Genomic DNA, 19,082 nt, shown 5'->3' with positions numbered 1-19,082 from the left:
CGAGTGGAGGCTAGTCTTTGTTGTGGTGTGCAGGCTTCTCACTGCAGTGGCTTCTCGTGTTGCGGAGCACGGACTCTAGGTGTGCGGGCTTCAGTAGTTGTGGCACGTGGGCTCAGTAGTTGTGGCTCGCAGGCTCAGTAGTTGTGGCATACGGGCTTAGTTGCTCCGTGGCATATGGGATCTTCCCGGACCAGGGCTCAAACCCGCGTCCCCTGCGTTGGCAGGCAGATTCTTAACTACTGCGCTACCAGGGAAGCCCTGGCACTTTTGGTTTTAAGGAGCAGGAATTCTCCTTGTCAGCTCTTAAGTTTTCTTGAGAAGGAGGAAGGGGTTGGGGTTCTCATGGGAATCCAAGAAATGAGAGACGAGGATTGGCCCAGTGGTCCCTAGGAATGGGAGTTCTTGGTTATTCATGTTTGTTCCGCCATGAACAGACTAGTTGAGTTTGCTTCACTGTCCATTTGCCTTTTGGCTGCCAGCAGCCACCCTCACCCCGGACTCTTTCTAGTACTTGCACTCCTCACAGATTCTGCTTGTGCTCACTTCTTGCTCCCTTGTGACTTTAAGTCCCAGTTGGCCTTTGCTTGGCACCCCCGCCCTGCTGTGCATCTGCTCAGGGTCTGCTTTCTCTGCTTGTTGATCTTTCTACTTTTTATCCACATCCACAAGAATGAGCATCTGGCACAGCTTGTCCTCGCTAGAGAAAAGCTTTCTGTGCCAGAGCATCCCAGAGGCCAGCAACTGTGAGCCCACCCACACTTACTTGGACTCAGCTGGGGGAGACCGGGCATGAGGTGGGCCATGCTGTGCACATGTGGTTCCAGACCCATCTTCGTAGCCAAGCTGAGCTGGGGGTTGGGGGCAGGTAGCGCCTCTGCAGTGGCTGTGGGCCTGGCAGGTACGTCAGAGAGTCCTTTGGGGCCATGGGACTTGAGGATGGGTAGGATTTTTTTTTTAATTAATTAATTTTATTTTTGGCTGTGTTGGGTCTTCGTTTCTGTGCGAGGGCTTTCTCTAGTTGTGGCAAGCGGGGGCCACTCTTCATTGCTGTGCGCGGGCCTCTCACTATCGCGGCCTCTCTTGTTGTGGAGCACAGGCTCCAGACGCTCAGGCTCAGTAGTTGTGGCTTATGGGCCTAGTTGCTCCGCGGCATGTGGGATCCTCCCAGACCAGGGCTCGAACCCGTGTCCCCTGCGTTAGCAGGCAGATTCTCAACCACTGCACTACCAGGGAAGCCCAGTTGGGTAGGATTTGGGGGGGCTGGGATCAGAGGAAGGGTGGTCTGGGGAGAATATGCAAACCTGACCCATGAGGAGAGAGCATGTGGGCTATCAGAAGCCTGATATGAGTGACCAAGGAGGAGGCTGGATTATAAGGGCCCTAAAAGCCAGGTGGAGGAGGGGGATTTGTTTTATTGGGCAATAGGTCATCCTGAAAGCTTTTAAGCAGAGGAATCGGTCACTTTCTCCTGTCCATTTCCGATTCCTGCTGTCAGATTAGACTTGAGACCTGCTAAGAGACCACTGATGCCACTCAGGGGTCAAATAATATGGGAGAGGAAATAGGGTGAGCAGATGGTTATGGGATGACACTACCAGCAACGACTGGGTATGGCAGCTTTGGTTCCAGGTGGGAAGGAGAGTGCATTTTAGGGGAGTAGAAGCTTCCATGTCAGCGCCAGGGAATGCAGCAGCCAATACCTAGCATGGAGATTTTGGCAACAGATTAAAAAAAAGTGGACACGTATTTGCTGACTGCAGGGGTTCAGTGAAGGATATGGGCATGTCCCTTAAGCTCTCTGAGCCTTGATTTCCTCATCTGGGAAAAGGATACTAATACCTGCTGTGTCTACCTCTCGAATGTTTGAGGTGGTCAGGTGAGATAGGGGTGTATGAAATGCTTTGTAAATTTCAAAACACTCTATGAATTTAAGGCATTAACTACTGGATAGTGACTTTCAGGGCATTTAAAAACGGTTTGATTTAGATTTAGTGGAAACTCATCTAGTATGCAAACTTCAAAGATGGCATCTCAAGGTCATATCACAGCTCAAACTTTTTACAGAGTTGTTTCTTCTCTGAATGGCATCAGAGGAGAGCCAAGTGTTCCAGGGAAGAGTTACTTCCAGAATGTGGTGTGTGTTTGTTGTGGAGGTTGAGGCAGGGAGCAGAGATGGTCTGCTGTCTTTTCTGGGGATAGTGAGTAGAATACCCTCCTAATGATTAATTCCTTGGTAGTGTGTTCATTCAGAAGCAGGCACCTTGATGGGTATTAGTAGTAATACCTCTCTCCTTCTTTCCTAGTCTCCTTTTGTCTTAAAGGCTCACCCTCCTTGTGTTTACCTTTTAGTTCCATGAAGGTGGCCCTTGGCAAGTAGCACCTTAGCCTTAGGGTAGATGGGAGGGATGCAACAAAGCCCTGTGCTGCTCCTTCCAGAATCACCATTTTTGCTTCTTTCCCCATTGCTTAGCAGAGCTCTTTTCTCCTGCACTACTACTTTGGTTCTCTGTATCCTTAAAATCTCAAATTTGGCTTGCATGCCCCCTAGTGGCAGGTCGGATGCACCCCTTGTTACCCTGTTTGTTGTGGTACCATGACAGCCCATCTTTGCACTCAGCTCTATTACTAAGTAGAACCCCCAGTTCACAAATGTGGAAGGAGAGGTTTGGTGATCCTGACTTGCCACTCAGGTGGGACCTGGGGACGTGGGACTTGATTCGGAGCTTTTGATTCCCAGATTTATACAACGGGAATGCCTCAGAAAGAAAGATGGTGTGGTTATAGCTGTTCTAGATTTTAAAAAAATGGTTTAAAAAGAATCTAGATTATCTTACTATCTACTCAACTAATTTGAACGGATCAAAATGTGGTGAATATTTGAAGAAAAGAACGATTGTATTTTTTTCCCCTTCATCACATTGGAAAATCTTTTGTCACTCACCCAAGTGTTCAATATTTCATGCTCAGACCTGTTAACAACTTTGGGAAATACAAAAGAAAGGTATAAAGCATGATGTCTGACCTTCAGAAGTTTACATTCCCATTAAATTCTACTCACAAGGTGTTTAAATTCATTCCCTTGAGGAAAAAAAAATTATAATGCTTGGGTTTAATATTTCTACTTCGTTTCACAAAAGACAGATTCTGTGAGCATCTGCTTATTGATTTCTTTTTAAAGTCCTTTTCAGTGGAGAGAGAACTGCAGGATAACAACAGTAGTTACCCAGATGAACCGTGGAGGATAACGGAAGAGCAGCGAGAGTATTATGTCAACCAGTTCCGGTCCCTTCAGCCTGATCCGAGTTCCTTCATTTCAGGTAACAAAGTCTGGTGGGTGAGGACACGGGTCCCAGCTCACTGTCTCACATAAATAACAGCGCCCATCTTGAGAAATAGTCCACACAAAATGAGTACAACAACCTTCTATGATTTTAGTTTGTTTTTCTCTGAGGTTGAATGTCTCATCAATTATAAACCATGCAGAAAAACACTTGGCAGTGATATTGGGAAAGTTATGTTTCCGTTTCAAAGGGGGGTTAAATGGGAATTTGGAGCATCCTGGTTCAGATCCTGTGCCTTATTAGCTGGAGCAGTTCCTGAAATTAGTGCCGCACCTTTAATTGCATACTCACTATGTTGGTGTTACAGCAAGGACATAGTGTAGCCTCCCAAAGAGTTGCTGTCACAGGTCTCCTTATGTTATATACACCTTAGAGTTCAAGTTCATGTTCGTTTTCTTTGGCTGCAGTCTTTCTCCTCTGGTTTTTCTGAGAGAAAATATGGGAGGAAAATTGGCCAGCTTTTTTATGTCCACATGTTAGTTCTTCTGGGTTATCTTCAGAAATACATATTCCTATTGAATTCTCATGCAAAATTCAAGCTGAGAGGAACTGATTTAATTCCCACGTGCCTACATTTCACCCGGCTGAAGACTAAACAAACAGTGAAATAGTAGAGTCTGGAAGACAAATTCATAAAACTTCCTTTTTATACTTCAATTGTGAAGAATAACAATATGTGCTTGATAATTGTAACCTGACATATCGCAGTGTGGACTAAGATTGATTTTCTCTCGTGAAATAAGGTGCGTAGTTGAAATGTACCTGTATAAACGCAGATATCATTTTCTGGTTGGTGGTAATGGCTTTATTTGAAGGCAGAATATTGTAGATACAAAAAATTAACGTTGACAACGTGATTTTAAAAAACAGCAGAAACCCAGATTGCATTTATTGACCACTTGCTAACTTTACCCACTGCTTAAGTGAGTTTTTTCACAATGTATGCAGATATTTAACCAAATACAAATAGGTAGCTGTTAGGAATGTTTTTATTTTCTTTTAACCTTTTCATTTTGCAGAATTTCAAATACAGACACAACTGAAGTGGCTAGTATAACAAACTCCTATGTACCTATCAGTCAGCTCTCACAATTTGGTTTTATTTATACCCTCTCTCAGCCTAGACGGTTTTGAAGCAATTACCAGACTATTTCATTTGAAAATATTTCAGGATGTATCTGTAAAGATAAGGCCTCTTTTAAAAACATAACCACAACTCATTAGCACATTAAAAAAAACCCCACAAATTACTTAATATCAAGTCTTGTTCAGACTTCCCCAATTGTCTCACAAATGCCTTTTAAAAAAGTTTAGTTTGATCAAGGTCAGGAGAGGTTCATACATTGCAATTAGTTGATGTCCCTTTTTAGAAAGCATCTTTATTTAGATGTAATTTACATACTCTAAATTCACCCATTTAAAGTATACAATTCAATGATTTTAGTGTAGTATAGTCACAATCTAGATTTAGAGCACCTCCCCCCAATAAACTACCAACTTATTAGCATTTATTCCCCATTCCTGCTCTCCCCACCCCCAAGCCCTAGGTTACCGTTAAACTACTTTCTCTCTATATAGAGTTGCCTGTTCTGGGCTGTTCATATAAATGAAATTGCATAATAAGTGTTTTTTGGTGTCTGACCTCTTTCACTTAGCATAATGTTTTTAAGGTTCATCCATGTTGCGGTATGTACCAGAGCTTCGTTCCTTTTTATGGACGAATATCATTCCATTGTATGGATAGACCCCATTTTATTTATCTGTTCATCAGTTGATTGACTTTTGGGTTGTTTTGGCTGTTAAGAACAATGCTGCTGTGAACGTTTGTGTACAAGTTTTTGTGTAGATGTATGTTTTTATTTCTCTTGGATATATACCTGGGAGTGGAATTGCTGGATCATAGGATAACTCTGTATTTAACCATTTGAGGACTAGTCAGACTGTTTTCCAAAGTGGCTGCACCATTTTACATTGCCACCAGTAGTGTCTTACTCCACATCCTTGCCAACACTTGTTTTTATCTCTTGATTGTAGCCGTTCTAGTGGATGTGAAGTGATATCTCTCTCTGGATGAAGAATGACATTGAGCATCTTTTCATGCTCTTACTGTCCAGTTGTATATCTTCTTTGGAGAAATGCCTATTCAGATACTTTGCCATTTTTAAAAAAAAATCGTTGAGTGGAAAGAGCTCTCTGTGTATTCTAGACACAGGTTCCTTATCAGACATATGATTTGTAAATATTCTTTTCCCAATCTGTGGCTTGTCCTTTTATTTTCCTAATGGTATCTTGCGAAGCAAAAAAGTTTAATTTTGCTGTTCCGTTTATTTTTTCTTTTGTTGCATGTGCTTTTGGTGTCATATCTAAGAAACCATTGCTTAATCCAAGGTCATATTAATTTTTTTATTATTATTATTATTATTATTGGCCACGCCGTGTGGCTTGTGGGATCTTAGTTCTCAGATCAGGGATTGAACCTGGGCCCTGGCAGTGAAAGCGCAGAGTCCTAACCAGTGGACTGCCAGGGAATTCCCTATATTACAGTTTTATTTCTTATATTTAGTTCTTTCGTCCAATTTGAGCTAAGTTTTGCATATGATATGGGGTAGGGGTTCAAATTCATTCTTTTGCATGTGAATATCTAGTTGTCCCAGCACCATTTGTTGAAAAAACTATTCTTTCCCCCATTTAATTGTTTTAGGTTCCCTGTCAAAATTCAACTGACTGTAAGTGTGAGGGTTTATTTCTTTACCAGTTCTGTTTCACTGATTTGTATGTCTAGCCTAATGCCAATACCACACTGTCTTGATTATTATAGTAAGTATTTGAAATTGGATAGTGAGAGTTCTCCAACTTTGTGCTTTTCAGTTTTATTTGTTTTGATTTCAAGTTTTAAGGATTGTGTTCTTAAAATTTAATTTTTTACTTATATAAAATATTAACACAGTCCTAAAGTTGAGTCTACAAAACAAGCTACATTCAAAGAAGTCTAGTTCCTGTCCCTATCTCCTCTACCTTGTTCCTATAGGTAAACATCTTGTTTAATGGCTTATTTGTCTGTTTTTAAAAATAGAAGCAAATACGTGTATGCACATATCTCTCTCTCTATGTGTGTGTGTGTTCTTATCTCCGTATTTTCTTAGATAAGTGGTAGCATACTACTTACTCTTTCCTCCACCTTGCTTTTTTCACTTAATATATTCTGGTGATTACTCTGTAGTCGTATGTAGAGATATTATTTCTTGTTTCTTCTTACAGATTGTGTGAATGTGCAGTCATTTATTCAGCCAATTCTTTATTGGGATTACTTCTAGTCCTTTGCTATTACATATATTTCTCTTGTAAATAGCCTTCTGCATATGTCTTTTTATATTTTTGTTAGTGTATCCTTGGATAATTTGGAAGTGGGATTACCGGGTCAAATGTGATTTTGCAAAACACCCCTTCTTTGGGGTTGTGCCATTTTGTCACCCCACCAGCATTGTATGAGGTGCCTGTTTTCCCATAGTCTTGTTATCAAAACACGTTATTGAACTTTTGTATTTTTCCCATCTGATAGGCAAGAAATCATGTCTTTGTGTGGCTTTAACTTACAGATGTCTCACGAACAAGGTTGAACATTTTTTTTCAATATGATTAAGAGTCAGTTGCATCTATTTCTTTGAACTCTCATAGCTCAATCCATTTTTACAGTGGTTTACTGGTCTTTATTATTTTTTAAAAATCTGTATATATTGGATGTATTAACATTCAGTCACTGATGGATCAATGCTGTGGGTAGCTGTAGTTTACTGGGCTGAGAGACCCCTTGTAAGAAAAAGTCTGGATTCATGGTTTTGATCTTTGACTGCTGACAGCTTTTAAGCCTCCCTTCTACCTCTTCTGCCCCACATGTGGCTCTCGGGTGGATCCGAAAATGGCTGGAGAGAGCAAGGAAAGGAGACTTGTTTGGGGTTTCTCTGTTGCTTGGGGGTGGGGCTGGGGCGAGGGTTCCAGCTCCCCGTTTGAACTTCTGTCAGCACCGAAGGAGGGAGCACCTGGCTTGCTCAAGTGCTCCTTCTCTGCCCTCGTTAGCCATCATCTTCCCTGTGGGCGCCACCCAACCACTCTGGGACACTGTGGGCCGACAGTCTCTCTCTACTGTGTGAAGTCCAGGCCAGGTCTCTAGCTGTGGGTTTGAGCCTATTATACTTTGAAGAAAGGAGATCAGGAGGGAAAAAGAAGAATGAAATTAGGGGAGAATGCCTTTCTATGTATAAAATAGCTGGCAAATGGGCTTTCAAGACATTTCTGACAAATGTTTGACAAGGCAAGGAGGCTGCATGGATGGCCAACAGTCCTGGGTCAGCATTATTTCCAGGATGCTCTTGGGGAGAAGGCTCATTCATTTATAGGGTACTTTGTCTTTGATCCTTCATCTATCAAAGGAAAATAAGTCTGCCTTAGGGTCCACTATAATCCTTTGTTTCAAGGCCAGTTAGAAGTCTCGTGCTGGCTAAGGAAAGATTTTTGACTTTATCAGTTTAGAATAGAGTTTAGGGCTTTGATTTGAGTGTTCTTTGTGTTAGACTTGAGGCTTTTGAATTGTGAAACTGTTTTGAGAGCAGAAAGCATAAAAATTTCAATCTCAGTAAGGATTGGGTGTAAACATTTTAAGTGCAATTGGGACTTGAAGCTACGTTACATGTAAAATGAAATGATTACCTGATTTCCATTGATATTGGTAAATTTGCAATGAATAAAGAAAGTAGCAAGAGGTTCCTGGATACGATTCTTGAAGAGCCACCAAGAGATCTTAAATCTCACTGAAACGCTTTCTCAAGATGTCTGTCTTCTTATCTCTAGTATGATGAGATTAATGGTGTTAGTTTTTCTTTTTTGCTGTTTCCTACCATGATCGTGTATTACTTTTGCATCCGTTCATTAAAAGTGCTCGACAGATTTTTACTTTGATAATTTTGATAGTTATCTTTTGAATTTTTAGTAAATTTTGCATATTTTTGGAAATAGAAGGAATTCATATAATTTTCATGTCATAATTAAGTATTATGCCGTTAGTTCTTTTGCCCTATTGTAATTTACATACTCTTTTAAAAGCTGTTTGTATGTTGCTTTTAGCCACACAATTCGTAGTTGCTTTGATGAATAATTATATTTGTGGTTATATGGTAGGAGTTGCTGAGTGAAAAAAATGGTGATTCATTTACATATAAATATAAAAGCTGCTCTAGATAAGTAATTCATGATTTATTTAAACAATGACTCTTGACAGGTTCTGTGGCCAAGAACTTCTTCACCAAATCAAAGCTTTCCATTCCAGAACTCTCCTATATATGGTAAGTACAGTTAATGCCTCATAGTATCATACTGTTATCCATAGCCATCCCTTTGCTCCTACTTTTGCATTTTAAAAATCTAATCTTTTGAATTTTTTAAAAATCAGACTAAGAGAATGAAAAGAACTTAGATTATTGTTGCTTTGAAGATTAAGTAAGTTATATGAAAGGCACAATGAATAGCGTCTGGCACATACTACGCACTGTTTTGGCTCTTACTTAAAAAGCAATTTCCTAATTATTATCCTCACGTAGATGCCTTTTCAGTCTAAGCAGTTGTGTGAGCATATGAGAATTTCCATCTTGTGTGTTTTATTTTCAGATTTTTCTACTTGATGTGGTGTAAGTGACCAGAGAACCTTGAAAAGCTATTCTTTATAATATTTTATGAGGCCAGGTGAACAGAAGTTCCACAAATATTTTGGAAATAAGTTAAATTTGACTCTTCTCGCTGCCTCTGAGCTTCGTAAATTTGGCTGGTGTTTATCAGCTGGGCCCCGGTTCAGACTTGCACATGTGGCGTGCCCGGTGCTTTGCTGCAGTGCCGGCTCCATCACCGGCTCCAGAAGGGCTGTGCTGGTTGGTCCAGATGGCTCTGTTTGCGTTTATGGAAACGCTCCATACCTCTGTAAACTCCCGGCTGCGTGTGGGCTCTTCTTCCTCAAGACTGGGCGGGAGACCACACTGTGATAAATATATAATTAAAATATTGGAATATTTATGTAAAACTTTTTATCATGAGGATTTACAAAAAAATTAGAGTTTAAAATTGCTTGTCATGTTTTGTGCATCATATTGGAAAACTATTCCACTGACACTTGTGAATGCCACCGTATCTGGGATCCTGAGCTGAATTTCGGTTTTTCGGCAATATATTATAGCATTCAAAAAAAAAGTGGCAAGCCTTATTAGGCTTTAAAGCTAGGAAAAAAGAGGAACTATCATTTTGTAAAGAATACAGTCTGTTTTGGCAGAATTCCCAGTCTTAACATTATTGGCATGAGGATTTCTCTCTTTTTGTTGAGACATATCCATGTAAGCTTTGTGGGATTCTCTCCACCCAGTGTTTGAAACAGTTCCCTGGCTCCTCACCTTGGGGAGCTGGTGCTTTCTGAATATTCAAGGGGGACAAGGATGTGAAGGGTCCAAAGGAAAGTTCCGGAGCTTACCTTCCGTGGTTTTTCTTTCAAATAGTAACCCCCTTTCTACTATGATTGTATATGCCTTCTCGCTCTGCTTGTCCTAACACAAGCGTACTCATCTCTGTACACCTAGGAGACTGGTTGAGCTTATGGGGTCTTAGTTACTTTGGCAGATAGGCCCCTGCTTTTCAGTGGGAAACAACGGCTGAAGCAAAGATAAGCCTTTTCAAACCTCTCCCTTTCTTCCTTTCTATCTCATCTGGTTCCAGCCTTCCCTAGTTGCTAGTTTTATCTGAAAACATCATTCAGCGAGTATTTACTGAGCTTACTTGTGTTTTCCCAGGAGGGAATTCTCAAGCAAAGTTTTGATACAACATTTGCAACTTGAAAAGTTCAAGGTTTTTCCTTAAAGCTGAGAAATGAAGTGCTTGTATCTGAGCTTGGGTAACTGAATAATGGCCAGGACACCGGTGAAAGGGCAGGGCCAGCCCTTCCTCTGACTGTTTTGAGCACCAGGTCCGGGGCTGTTCACACAACTCATTTACTGAATGACTGTCAACTAAGTGTGAATTGTGGGCATCGTTTTCCTTTTTGTCCCATAGTGTGTTTTACTTGTGTAGTCTGTTGTAAAACAGATCTATTGGAGAATCTGAAGAATTTCAATTTTTGTTTATGAAGTGCCACTCATGCTAGTGGCGTCGATTTTTCTTCCTCCGTGTGGCCCCCTGAGATTTTATATGGGTTTGGGGACCCTGCCGGGCCTCCACCAGAGAGCCTGGGAGTCATGTTTGCATGTTTGAGGCTGAGTAACTTTCCTTCTGAGCCCCGTGTTAGGCGCTCATAACATCTGCTTTCCTTAGGGAATTGAGCGATGCTGACTGTGATGGAGCCCTGAGCCTGCCGGAGTTCTGTGCTGCGTTTCATCTCATTGTGGCCCGGAAGAACGGCTACCCACTGCCTGAGGGCCTGCCTCCAACTCTGCAGCCAGAGTACCTGCAAGCAGGTAATGCCTCATCATAAATCCTAAACCTTAGGCGTTTCCTTCCAGACCTTGGAAGAGAGTTTTGTTCCTTAAGATGTTGTCCAGACACTTTGTGGAGTCCTTTGTATACACAGTTACTGTTCATTAACTGATATTAGACTCTCACAACTTATAATGTGAGGCATAGGGATGATCTAGCAAATGTGAGTCATCTCTTATCTCCATTCTAGTACTGTCTGGATGGATTTGAACCAAAGCCACGTAACCCTTTCATGAAAATTGTGGACCAGGCAACTACTGAATCCCCAGCTGATAAAAAATTAGGAGGAAGATCTTCCTGTAGAGCCAATGCTGACTTAGCATCTTTAGGCCCAGCCCGATGTCCCCGAGTGGCCTTGGGCAACGGAATGGACTAGGAGTCCTGTACCTAATGAAAAAGTTTAAAAATTACATGCAGTGAAATGTATGAAAGGCTCCGATCTTAAATGTACACTCGATTTTTAAAATATGTATCCACCCATGTAACTGCAATCAGATATAGAACATTCTAGCACGCCAGAAAGTTAGAATAGAGCTCTCTTTGTCTTTCTCATTAATAAAACAGTTACCCCCAAATCCTTTGGATAGGAAAGAGTCATGGTGAGTCCAACCTTTGTATTAACTTCTTTGGAAGATTGAAAAAATTAATAGTGTCTCTTGCCCTTTCAAAGGCAGTGGGCTGATTTCTGATGTGAATTTTATTATTCACAGAAGTATAGCCTTCATCGAAAGGGTCCAGAAATAGCTGGTGCTTTCAACAGACTTTCTCACTTTTTAGAGAGGGCCTCTAAAACATGAGAGCTTAGTCATTGATGATTATTGGCAGGAGGGAACCAGTGTCTAAAGAAAATGTGATTAGTCATGAACAGATCATAAATTTCCTGGTTAGATCTGGAAAGGCCTTAGGTTATCTTGTCTTGTCTCCTCCTCATAACGACACTAGATTCAAAGTACCCAGTGACTTATCTAAGTCAGTCTTCGGGTCTCTGACTCTTAAATAAAAAGTCTGTCATTCTGTGTTAGGTAGTGACGGGGTGGAGGCTCAACCAAAAGGAAGAGACTAAGTATGTGGCTGGTGCCAGGGACCGGTGAACATGTTGGGGGAAGCATGACCCATTCTGGAATCTTGCCCAGAGGCCCTCAGATAATGTACAAAGGGGAGGGTTCAGAGAGCAAAAGCTATTACTTGTTTCAGAGCTTGGACTTTGCTAATAGCAGCTGCTTTCTGACTCCAGCGGGCCGTAACTCCAGCGTGTTCCCCTTCCTTACAGTCTGGGGGAGACCCTCAGGGGTCCCCAGGAACTAGTTTGCAGTTGGGCAGCATGACGCACTGCTCTGTTTCCTCTTTAGTGTCTCTCTCTGTGTCCCTGTCTCTGTCTCGCTGTCTCTCCTCCCTCTCTTTCCTGTTTGGGGTCTTGAGGAATGCTGTTTCCTTGTTCTTATGTGGTGTGGCTATGGAACCTAGGCTGGGTGTCATGACTTCTTATTTGAGGAGTCACTTTGTAGGTGTTCAGGTGTTTCACGGAGTGTTTCAAAAGTCACTGATGAAATTTTTAAAGGTCTGAAAGCCCTGAGCAAAAAGTGTATTAACAAAAGAGAAATAGCCTCTTGATTCCTTTACTGCTGCAAATGGCTGCTTTTACCTTGCTTACGCAGTACAGGGGAGTCTAAAAAATAGAGCCTCAGTCAAGAGCATCTCCCTTTATTTTGAATGAAGTCCACCCCCCATTTCTTAATGGCCTTTTATGGAGCATGCATTTATATAGAGACAACTGAAGAAGAATCCATCATATACCCTTCAATTAAACAAAAATTGCACATCATTTCCAGAGTTTGTGGGATTAATCTTAAATAATAATTAAATAGTTCTAACAAAAACCATGAGAGACCTCATAAAACCCCATTAAACTTAGTGATAGTATGGCAAACCCTAAGGGTTTAGTAGTTGACTTTTAAATGGTTTATTAACCTTGTTTATTTTTGTATTTGGTTCAAGAAAATGGCCAGAACTCTTTGGGTCTTCTCTGTGCTTTTTAATTGTTATAAATACATTTATTTATTTTATTTTTGGCTGTGTTGGGTCTTTGTTGCTGCGAGCGGGCTTTCTCTGGTTGCGGCGAACAGGCTTCTCATTGCGGTGACTTCTCTTGTTGCGGAGCACGGGCTCTAGGCACGCGGGCTTCAGTAGTTGTGGCATGCGGGCTCAGTAGTTGTGGCTCGCGGGCTCTAGCGCAAGGCTCAGTAGTTGTGGCGCAAGGGCTTAGTTGCTCTGCGGCATGTGGGATCTTCCTGGACCAGGGCTCGAACCCACGTCCCCTGTGTTGGCAGGTGATTCTTAACCACTGTGCCACCAGGGAAGTCCCTGCCAATCTATTTTTAACATTTGATTCAAAAAAATGTTCTTAAACATGGCACTAAAATTTTGATTTCTTAATAGCTGGTCTTGACAAATTTGATTTGTAGCTTCTGTTTACTGTCTACCCCAGTCTGCTTTTCCTCTTTGGAATAATGACAATTTTCCTAGTTGTTGAGACATTTTTTTTTTACTTACTTTGTGACAAAAGTGGTGAAACAGAATCTGTTTCTAAGAAATAGTGTGAGTGTTCAGTGTTAGCTTACCAGGTAGGATGGTTTTTCTTATGCTGATCCACTCAGCTACCCAGCTAACAGCTGCTGTCACTATACTATGTTGGAAGAAACCCATAATGTGATTATCTCATTGTTATAAATCAGGAAGAACTTGTGTTCTTATTTTTGTTATTCCTGCTAACCAAAAGAAATGAGTACTTCATAAAGCTTTCTTCGGCACATATCATTGTAAGATCTTGTCTATTTACTTCCAGTAGTAATAGCTAAAATGAAGTATTTCCTCAGTTAATGTTTATGGTATTCAAACTATCACCATAGTTACTGCCATTTTAAAATGCTGCTAGTAGCTTAGTTGAAACTGAAGTATTGTGATAGTGATGGTTAAGGTGGAAAATGACTTCTGTGTTACAACATGAAATGCTGACAGCATGGACCTTCCAGCAGGAGTGCTGGCAGTTCAAGCCCCTGCTCTTCATTTACTGGCTCTCTGACCTTGACTAAGGTGCTTACCTTCGCTGCTCCTTAGTTTTATTGCGTGTAAAGTGGGCATGGCAGAAGTACTAGCTTGTACACGTAAAGAACTTGAAATACTACCTCACCGTGATTAGTGCCATCTCTCGCATATAGGAACTGGCTGATTTTGTTGCTCTATTTACCAAGCACAGAAAAGCTGCTAGGAAACGACGACCACCATGACTATAGTATATATTCTTATGCATTCTTTTTGTTTCTTCTTAGCCTTTCCTAAGCCCAAGTGGGAGTGTGCGTTATTTGATTCTTATTCTGAGTCGGTGCCAGCAAACCAACAACCCCGTGACTTGAATCGGATGGAGGTAAAAGATCTTCATATGTTAATAAGTAAGGATGTGTGTACTATTAAATCCATTAGCTGATTGTTCTTTACAAACTCTGGAAAATTTGCTTTCGTAACGATTTCTCTTAATACTTAGTACTTACCTTGGAGCTCAGCATTTCAAATCTAGACACCAGATATATCTATAATTATCTTTTTTTCTCTTCTCCCTAAAACTAGATTTGGTGAAAAAAGCAAAGTAGCCTCTTGACCTTTTAGAGGTGAAATTTAGGTATAGCCAAACTAAGCCAGGAAAACGTAAGCCAGGTTATTTGCTTCAACCGAGCTTTAATTTTGAAGTAAACATTGTAAAGTTGTATTTTTAGCAGCTGATTATTAACAAGGTGTAATGAATCAGAACAGTTTTGAGAGGAGGTTTGAGAACTGTATATGAGGGCCCCAGATCACATTGAAAGCTGCCTGATTTGGATGGTCCTCAAGAGAAACCCGAAGAATTCCTATAATGTTGGGCCACTGATGCAGGGGCTTAACTGTGTGCTTTAGGGGTCCTTATGGTTATTGTTAATATCAGCACTTTCGTCACCGTCACCACCATTATGATTGCTGTGATGACAACTTATGATATCTGCTGTTCCCAACCTGAAAAAAGTCTGGAAATGTTTCATAAATGGAGGTTTGTTCATAGGCTCCTATTACAGTGCTCCGACGTTGCAAGATGATAGAAGTCAAAGGCAGGATACAGGGCCATTTAAAAAATTTCTTGTGATTGTGTGTGATTATTTATTCTTTCCCACAAGGCTCTCGTGCCTGTAGTGCATGTTGTGGATGCCATCCTCTGCTCTTCTCTGAGCGAATCAAGCCTGCTTCTGCTGCGCCCCCTCTGATAACGTCTCTCTTGACCTCTCTACTGCTCTTTGAGTCGTAGCCTCCGTGTTCCTTTCCTCAGCAGATTTCTACTCTTGGGAAGGAGATAAAGTGATTTCAGGTGGAGTGATAGAGGTGCATTCTAAGAGTTTTGGCTTTTTCAATTTCTTTTTCTGTAGAATGTGTATGATGGTGAAGCAAGTATGATTGTCAGTCACTTTTCCCGGCCCTCGGTGTACTCTGGGGTTGCTGACAGTGTACGGAGAAGTTTGTCTGTCAGGCCAGGACAGACATCTCTACAACTGTCTTATGCAGTTGCCCTGTTTTATTTTTTTTGTTTGTTTTGGTTTGTTTTTTGTTTTATTTTTAAATTTTTTTTGCTATGGGTACCCCTGCTTGTGTAAAATTATGTTGTTGTTAGGTGATTTACTAAAAACGTCATAATTCACATTTTTTCTAGTTAAACATTTTGTTCCAACTTGCCATGCTATCAGATGATCTTTGCTTTTCCAACAGAGATAAATAATGCTGTTTGTTTTTGGAGAAATTAATTACTGACTCACGTTGCTGTTCTTCGTGCACTCACTTATCATCTCTAAAAGGAAAGGAGCAAATATCCAGGTGTCTGTGAAGCCTGGAAATGGAGATATTTTAAACACAGGAATGCATGCTTGGAGTTTATTTTATTTTATTATTATTATTTTTTGGCCACGCCACATGGCTTGTGGGATCTTAGTTCCCCAACCAGCGATTGAACCTGGGCTCTTGGCAGTGAAAGCGTGTAGTCCTAACCACTGGACTGCCAGGGAATTCCCCAGGCTTGGAGTTTAGATAGATCTTGGTACCAGCCCTGTGAAGGATGACTCCGTAAAGGTGTTTGTTGTGAATGGAGCTATAGCTGAGTCAGGTCTTGAGAAGTTTGCTCAGCAGTACATCTTTTTCTAAAGACAGCAGAGCTGTACCATGTACTTATTTCCATCAAGAATTAAAGATTATAATTTCAGGGACACTTGTCTTTAGCAGTGCTTCTTAGGTTACTGGATTTCTTTCTTTTGTAAACAGGCTTATTGAGATAAAATTCATATACCATATTCATCTAAAGTATACAATTTGTATAAAGTATTCAGTGGATTTTTTTATATTGACAGTTGTGCAACCAGCACTATAGTCGAATTTTAGAACATCTTCATCACTCCAAAATGAAAACCTGTACCCATTAGCAGTCATCTACTGTTCCCTGCTTCCCCCAGCCTCTAGTAATCATTAAGCTATTTTCTGTCTCTGAATTTGCCTATTCTGGACATTTCATATAAATAGAAACGTAAAATATGTGGTCTTTTGTGACAGGCTTCTTTCACTTAGTATAATGTTTGCTTTTGATCTTCCAGTTTTATTGAGATAGAGTTGACATGTAGCACTGGATAAGTTTAAGGTGTACATACAGCAAAATGATTTGACTTACATACATCTTGAAATGATTACTGTGTTAAGTTTAGTGAACATCCATCATCTCACATAAATACGCTATTAAAGAATTAGGAAAAAAAATTTTTTCTTGTGATGAGATCACTTTGTGTAATGTTTTAAAGTTCATTCACATTGTAGCATGTATCAGTGCTTCATTCCTTTTTATTGCTGAATAGTATTCCGTTGTATGGATACTAACACAATTTTTGTTGGTCCATTCTTGGTCTGATGGACATTTGGGTTGTTTCCCCTTTTGGGCTGTTAGAAAAAATGCTGCTCTGAATGTTCATGTACAGGTTTTTGTGTGCACACATTTTCACTTCTCTTGAGTATATATTGAGGAGTGGAATCATTGGATCATATTGTACCTTGTGTTTAACTTTTTGAGGAACTCACAAACTACTTTCCAGAGCAGCTGCACCATTTTACATTCCTCCACCAGCAGTGTATGAGGGTTCCAGTTTCCCCATATCCTTGTTAACATTGGTTATTATCTGTCTTTTTGATTTTAGTCACCCTAGTGGGAGTGAAGTGGTATCTCGTGGTTTTGATTTGAATTTCCTAATGACTACTGATATTGAGCATCTTTTTGTGTGCTAATTAGCCATTTGTATGTCTTCTTTGGTGAAATATCTATTCCTATCCCTTGTCCATTTATAAACTGGGTTATTTATTGAGTTGTAAGTGTTCTTTATATATTCTGGATATAAATCTCTTATTAAATGTATAATTTGCAAGTATTTTTCTTTGTTTTTCCCTCCCTTTCTTGATAGTATCCTTTGTAACACAAATGTTTTGTATTTTGATGAAGTTCAGTTTATCTAATTTTTTTCTTTTTTTGCTTGTGCTTTTGGTGTCATATCTAAGAAACCATTGCCTAATACAAGATCATGAAGGTTTATTCCTATATTTTCTTCTAAGGGTTTTATAGTTTTAGGTCTTACATTTAGGTCTGTGATCCATTTTGAGTGAATTTTTATATATGCCGTGAAGAAGAGGACCAACTTCATTCTTTATTTTTATATGGATATCGAGTTGTCCCAGCATCATTTATTGAATAGACAATTTTCTCCCACTGAATTGTTTTGTACGCTTACTGAAAATCAGTTGACCACAAATTTAAGGGTTTATTTATGGATTCTCAATTCTAGTCCATTGATCTATATGTCTGTCATTATGTGAGTACTACAGTGTCTTGATTACTATAAGTTTCTGGTAAGTTGTTCTTCTTTTTCAAGAATATTTTTGCTATTCTGGGTCCCTTACATTTTTATATGAAATTTACGACCAGCTGGTCAAATTCTGCAAAAAAGCAAGAAGGATTGCTTCAAATCTGTAGATGGATTTAGAGAATATTACCATCTTAACAATATTAAGTCTTCTGACCATGAGCACGGGGTGTCTTTCCTTTTATTTAGGTTTTAAAAATTTCTTTCAACAGTGTTCTTTTGGATTTCTTTTTATCCATATTTTCTACTCCTAAATTATTTTATTCTGCTAAGGATCTGGATTACAATCCACGTGGGACAAGAAAATGAAAGAAGGGCGCTGTTGAGATACATTCTCTGTTCTAAATTACATCTGGAGGCTTCATTGTAATGCCAAGAATGACTTGCCTGTGGATGGCTAAGCCCTAGATCAGGTTACCACCAAGCAGTATTCTAACTCCATTCTTTGAAACAGTTTGGAAACAGAAGTATTGCTTAGGTCTCTTGGGCTGTTCAGATTCTGAGAGGTAAACCAGTTAACCTTTTGGAGCACCGGCTAACTCCAGGAATTTACCCTACTTCTTTAAGTTTTAAAATTTATCTTTATTTGATTTTTTAAATATGTTTAAAATAAAAAGAATATCAAAAGGCATATAATGGCAAGTTCTCCTCTTATCCCTATCCCCACCTACCAATCACCCTTCAATTTTTATATATCTTTCTAGAATGTGTTTACATATATATATCAACTATGAATATGTATTATCCTTTAATCTTACCAGAGGACAGAGTCCATGTTAATTGAGAGTGTAGAAGAAATTATAGTAAGTAGATTTTACATAGAATTTTAAACTAATCAATACTTGATCAATTTGGGTATTCATCTTCTTAGTGTAAGTGAGGACTTCTTCCTTCAGTGAGTTAGCAGAAAATTTTGTTCCGCTCATCAGTAAAATTCTCTTATTCCATGACAAGGAGGCTGTTTGAATCAGGGTTGAACACCCTCTACATAAGAGATCCTGGCAAATACCCATGTGATGGGGCCACTTGTCAGAACCTCTCTCTGCTTGTGAGAAAGTACCTAGAGCACAGGTTTGTTCTTGACTGGAGCCGTGGGCAAATGCTCCACAACTCTGGCTGAGTCCCACACCAGATTGAGATATAATGCGTGGTCTATACATGTACTTCAATCTAAGTCATTATTTTTTCCCTCTGTGTATATAAATTTTTCAATACAAATTAACTTATACCCCACTAGAAATCTAAAAAATAAAATAGTATTGAATGTCAGGGTTTATGG

At 40.0% G+C, this 19,082-nt stretch overlaps 1 protein-coding gene across 5 annotated transcripts in view; it reads left to right on the top strand.

Annotated features, from left to right (window-relative positions):
* The window catches only part of REPS2 (RALBP1 associated Eps domain containing 2), a 232,759-nt gene that overhangs the window by 105,868 nt on the left and 107,809 nt on the right, over positions 1-19,082 (top strand). For all 5 annotated transcript variants that reach the window (XM_067722169.1, XM_067722166.1, XM_067722167.1 and 2 more), the window contains 4 exons: positions 3,179-3,317; positions 8,614-8,677; positions 10,680-10,822; positions 14,168-14,262. In XM_067722169.1, the coding sequence (XP_067578270.1) occupies positions 3,179-3,317; positions 8,614-8,677; positions 10,680-10,822; positions 14,168-14,262 (441 nt within the window). The remainder of the gene's footprint in view (positions 1-3,178; positions 3,318-8,613; positions 8,678-10,679; positions 10,823-14,167; positions 14,263-19,082) is intronic.

This window comes from Pseudorca crassidens, chromosome X (assembly GCF_039906515.1).
Source record: "Pseudorca crassidens isolate mPseCra1 chromosome X, mPseCra1.hap1, whole genome shotgun sequence".
Classification (NCBI taxonomy): domain Eukaryota; kingdom Metazoa; phylum Chordata; class Mammalia; order Artiodactyla; family Delphinidae; genus Pseudorca; species Pseudorca crassidens.
Note: the sequence above shows the minus strand (reverse complement) of the source record. Positions and strands in the feature narration are given on the sequence as shown.